This window comes from Mirounga angustirostris, unplaced genomic scaffold (genome assembly GCF_029215605.1).
Source record: "Mirounga angustirostris isolate CCGP_5_RB_7025 unplaced genomic scaffold, mMirAng1.0.hap1 SCAF_7, whole genome shotgun sequence".
NCBI lineage: Eukaryota > Metazoa > Chordata > Mammalia > Carnivora > Phocidae > Mirounga > Mirounga angustirostris.
The window spans coordinates 117,679-123,706 of NW_026991715.1; the positions used below are offsets into that span (position 1 = coordinate 117,679).

The 6,028-nt window shown below is 34.1% G+C and overlaps 1 protein-coding gene across 1 annotated transcript; it reads left to right on the forward strand.

Moving 5' to 3' along the window:
* Positions 1-4,674: 4,674 nt before the first annotated feature.
* Positions 4,675-6,028, forward strand: LOC123842898 (olfactory receptor 2AJ1-like). Its single transcript, XM_045872073.2, has one exon. It carries the CDS (start codon positions 5,069-5,071, stop codon positions 6,026-6,028), a length of 960 nt encoding a protein of 319 aa, XP_045728029.2. The 5' UTR covers positions 4,675-5,068.

The window sequence follows — 6,028 nt, forward strand, 5'->3', positions numbered from 1 at the left end:
AAGGAAATAGAAAAGTGCCTTTACTTATTAATGTTCTTCATCTACAATATAAAAGGCACCCACATATCTGCCCATTGAGATTTGAGAATATCTGAGAACAAATTCCTGTGTTTCTCTTGCTCTTCTTTATAGGACTGTTAATTGATGTTATCAGGACCTTGAAACACCAAATGTTTTGCGTATTTTGATGACTTGCATTTCACAGGTCATGTAATAAGAAAAATCATTTCTAGACCTGCTTCGTACATCCTCATCACATGGCTAAATGCAACTTTTGGTTGTCTCCTTTTGGGGATGTTGAACTTATTTTGTTGGAGAAAATTAAGTGAACCAAACAAGGAGAGCTTGTTGATTCATGATGCTGGTTAATAATCTTGACTTCCTTCTTCTGGACTAAGAATCGTATTGCACTTCCCTTGTCCTTGAAGTATGGGATGGTCTGTAAAACATGAGGGAAATAAGCATGTGTAACACCTGGCTAGATGATTTAAGATCAAATAACTGTCCTTCCATGTCCTCTTTTCACATGTCACAGACTGCTGATGTTCACAGCAAGAGAAGTATCATTAGCTGCTTCTGAAGAGATGCAAGTTCCAAGATGATATGTGGCATGATCAAGAATTCCATCTTTTTTATTTTATGATGTGGGGTCTTTTAAGCCATTGTTGGTTAAGCAGCATGGACTATATGTTTTCCAGTCTCTAGACTCTTACACATTCATTGACTTATTCCTGGCTCAGACATTGTGTCATTTCAATGAGAAAGTGCGGGTGTATAATTATAAATATATGTATATGTAAATATATATTTTTATATATAAAGCCAATTCGCACATAGTCTCTGACATAAAATATGTGAACATACTGAAGTGAGATATAATAGAAGATTACATATATGGAAGAAAAAGTTCATACACTTTTCTCAAATTTTTTTGAATTAATTAGGAGTACAAGAATAAAAAAGGAATTTGAAAAATCATATTTTTAAAAATATTTTATTTATTTGACAGAGAGAGTGCACAAGCAGGGGGAGCAGCAGAGGGAGAGTGAGAAGAAGGGATCCCAACACGGGGCTGGATCCCAGGACCCTGGATTCATGACCTGAGTCAAAGGCAGCCGCTTAACTAACTGAGCCACCCAGGTGCCCCCAAAATCATAATTTTCATTAAGGTTTCTGTCCATGTGCTGTATATTAGTTTTAACACTGTTGTTTTGAAGTGTAAACAAATTTTATCTTTTCAGCTTTTCAAAATAGACACTGAGTCTATCAAAATAAACTAGGCTTTTAACTTGTGTTGACTATGCCCCTCTTCAATAAAATCCCCATGAGAGACAGGAAGTGATCATGGAATGTAGGAAGTTTCTCAAAATTGTAGATATTCTCAGCCTTTGAGGCTCCACATAACCTCTCTCCTCTCCAAAATTATTCTCATTTATAAATTTCTTTCTTCCATGAGCAAACATTTTTTTAAAGATTTATTTATGGATTTAAAGAGGGGGAGGGCAGGCAGAGAGAATCCTCAAACAGACTCAGTGTTGAGCATGGAGCCTGATATGGGGCTCTATACCAAGACCCAGAAAAAGGAATCTAAGCATAAGTAGAACCATATATTTAACAAAATGATATAAAAATCATATGATCATCTCAATAGGTGCAGGAAAAAACATTTGATAAAATGCAACATATTGTCTTGATAAAAACTCTCCAAACATTAGTTATAGAAAAAAAAAACACACATAATAAATCAATACTAAAAATGCTGAAAACTTTGTTTCTCTAAGATCAGAAACAACACAAGAATGATCATCTTAAAATTTCTATTCCATATAGTACTGAGAGTTCTAGCCAGAACAATTAAGCAAGGAAAAAATAAAAGATATTCAAAGTAGCATTATCTTTTAGTATAAATACAAGCATGTATATCAGACTTAATATTCCCAGGATTTCTACATTAAACACCTCAAGATAAATATTACTCAGGAAGTAATGATCTATTATTTTTGTCTTTCATCTTACAGTCAAAATTTTAATATAAAGATGTAATGTAGGAACATACAAATAATTGAATAGATGTGTAGTCTTACTAATTTTATTGAATAGTTTCCTTCTATTTAAATGTAATTTCCCTTCTGTTTAAATTTAAGGACATATTCTGAATGTTTTATTCATGTACTGAGAGATGTGACAGAAAAATGAAAAGAATATTTTTCAAACTAGTTAAGGCAAATTAGTGCTGTATAATGAATTTTCAAAATCTTGACAAATGTAAAATGGTAAAAAAATATTTGAGCATATTGCATTCACTAGGTAAAGTGCATGGAAGCCTTTCTTTTACCTGGGAGACAAGTTTGGGATATGACTGTGTTTATAGCTAAAGACTTGGTATCTAATGATGACAGCATCTTCTATAATTAGTCTCCAAACTTCTAGAGGTTAGGATGGTGTAAACTGCATGTTACATCTCTTTACTTACATTTAGTATTATTAGACAGAGAATATTTAATGTCATATAGAGAGAAAGAGACTATAACTTTATAAGGGTAGCACAGATTTGGAAGATTTTACAGGATATGTAACATTTGTCTTCCCACTTTTAAACATAGTGTTAGGAAGCTCACCATTAGAGTATACCTCTTTGGATTCAAGAACAGATTTCATTCAACATTCTGGATGGCATAGAAGGTATCATTTTATCTATCATTCTAGCATCATGGAAGGATATTCCAGATGCCTGATTGACCAGTTAGGCAAAGATTCTTAAAAGATGGTTGTACACCTGGGTGGCTTAGTTGGTTAAGCAGTGGACTCGATCTCAGCTCAGCTCTTGAACTTCAGGTGCCCCATGGAAGTGGAAAGAAAGTAGCAGAACCTAGAAGAGGAAGTAGTTGTTGAATTTATTATGGAGTACTTCTAATATCTGAAGACAAATGTAGACAAAATATTCTTGTAGAGGCAGCACAAACTCTTTAAAAATGTAAATATAATTGATATATTGTGGATAACTTTGGATATCAGAGTCCATAGTCAAAAATACCTTGAACAAACATTTACTGAGAACCTACAATAGGCCAGGGACTACTATGTGATGGGGTTCTGCAGAAAATAGACGTTACATATACTTTTGTTTTCTTTTTTTTTTTTTTTTTTTAGATTTATTTATTTTAGAGAAAGGGAGACAGGGAAAGGGAGGGAAAGTGTTAAGCAGACTCTGTACCTGTGTGCACAGCCTGACCTGGGGCTTGATCTCATGACCCTGATATGACAACCTGAGGCAAAACCAAGAGCTGGGCATTTAACTGACTGTGTCTCTCAGATGCCCCCACACTTCTCAACACTAAAATCGAGTATGGATTTTTGATGAGAATGAGCATAACAATTGAAATCATTAATGGAAAATGGAAAACCAGAATGACAAAATTATTTTTGGCAGTGAGAAAAAGTCAACAACTTTGGATAATGATATATTGAATTTGAGTTGTCAATAATATTCATTGATTTTTTTATTCATAGATTTTAAAGACTAACTTATGATCCACCAGTTCATGGAAGGCATCGATGCCCTTAAATCTCAATCCATGTCCTTACCGAATTTTACTGAGCTGTTGGTCAAACCAGTCAAAACAGCAAGACCTACTTAAACATGTATATATCTGCAACGTCATTCAAAGGTTAATCTTTTCATATACCTAACGTTATAGCAAAACAGTGGCCACATTCCAGGCCATCAAAATAGAGTGTAGAGGTTTATTTCATAATGAAGTATCTCAATAATCACTAAAATAAAACAGAAAAATACACATTATTTATATTTTATCAGGGACATATTTGTACATTTGCTTCCCAAAGGGAAAACCAAAACACATTTCATTCAAACTTAAAAGAGTGTTTTTGTTGTTGTTTTTAAGATTCATGGTGCTTGAACTTACAACCCTGAGATCAAGAGTCACATGCTCTACTGACTAAGCCAGACAGGAACCCCAAACTTATGAATAGTTCTTAAAGAAGGCAAATAACTTGTTTTATATGTTATTTATTTTTCATGATTTGCAGCAGTGTTTTCTTAAATTCTCTCTGTGTGTATAAGTATGTATGCATGTATATCTATTTATTGAGGGATAGATCATACATAGTGAATTTGTGCACATATAGTAAAGGGAACACTTAAGTCACTACCCACATCTAAACAATTTCATTATTTAGGAAACAATATGATTCTCTATATAAAGAATTAATGAAATATAATTCAATTTTGAGGAGTTAATAAAATTGGCCCAATTAAAATATATTCTCATTTTAACTGAATAAAATTTTCATTTTTTACATTTAAATGCTGATATTTACAAATTACAGATTAAATTATAAATACAGATTAAGCTAGTTTTTATAGTATATCATTACTTATTATTTTAGAAAGATGTATAAATAATACATTTCATTTTCTTTAAGCTTTATCCAAATAAAAAATGAGACAGAAAATTGAGTTCCATATGCTATTCATTTATTCAGGTATTTAAAGGATATTATTGAGCAACTACTATATACCAGGCATTGTGTAGCCATTCAGTTTATACAGAGGGCAAAACAACGATTTCACATTGGGAAGTTTAAGTTCTGATGAGTTAGAATGACCATAAAAAATAAATTTAGTTCATAAGTTTATTGAATATGTAAAAGATGAAAAGTGTTTTGCAAAATGCATCAAAGGACAGCACAGTAAGGAGAAATAGGCAAGTCGGGGGTTACTGAGATTTTAAGTACACTGTTCAGGGTAGGTCTCATTTAAAAAGTGACCTTTGACAAAAGATTGAACTGCATTTAAGAATACGGAATTAAGACTACATGGAGCTGACAGCTTTCTCAATAGACCACTATCATCAGTTGATTCAAACAAATAAATGGCCATGTTGTAAACCAAGCCCACTTCCAAAGCTTGTTGAGAGTCTGTTGACTTGAACTGCAAAACCTGCATCACTCTCATTTTATTATGCTTCTAAATGTAAATGAGTTTGAGATTTACGCCACTGCATTTTAGCTCTATTTTTTCTATTTTAGGAAAAGAGTGGAGTTCATGATGGGGCATGAGAATCACAGTTTCACCAGTGATTTCATTCTTTTAGGACTCTTTTCTTCTTCTCAATCAAGTCTAGTTTTCATCTCCTTTATATTCATCATTTTTATTATGACTATAACAGAAAACACAATCATGATCCTCCTTATCCTCAGGGACTCAAGACTCCATACTCCAATGTATTTCCTGCTCAGCCATCTGTCTTTCATGGACATCTTGCATATTTCCAACATTGTTCCCAAAATGGTCACTGACTTTCTGTCAGGCAGCAGAACTATTTCATTCACAGGTTGTGGCTTCCAGATATTTCTATCCCTCACCCTCCTGGGTGGTGAGTGCCTTCTCCTGGTGGCAATGTCTTATGATCACTATGTAGCCATCTGTCACCCACTGCACTATCCCATTCTTATGAATGACTATGTCCGCATTCTCATGGCTAGAGGGTCCTGGATTGTTGGGACCGTCAACTTCATAGTCCACACAGCTTATGCACTCCAGTTTCCCTTCTGTGGCCCAAGAGCCATTGATCACTTTTTATGTGAAGTCCCTGCCATGTTGAAGTTGTCCTGTGTGGACACAACACTCTATGAACGAGGAGTTTATGTAAGTGGCTTAATTTTTCTCCTTGTCCCTTCCTCCCTAATCCTTGCTTCTTATGTCCAAATTCTCCTTACTGTTCTTCAAATGAAATCATCAGAAGTACGGAAAAAGTCATTTTCTACCTGTTCCTTCCACATGATTGTGGTCACAATGTACTATGGGCCATTTATTTTCACATACATGAGACCCAAATCATACCACACTCCGGGCCAGGACAAATATTTGGCAATATTCTATACCATCCTCACACCCACACTGAACCCTATCATCTACAGTTTTAGGAATAAAGATGTTCTGAAAGCAATGAAAAATATGCTCAAAGTAACTTTCTCCATTAAAGATAGTAATAAAAATGCTTGA

Excerpts from the sequence above, each read along its gene's own strand:
- LOC123842898 (XM_045872073.2), top strand. The coding sequence starts at position 5,069 with ATGATGGGGCATGAGAATCACAGTTTCACCAGTGATTTCATTCTTTTA.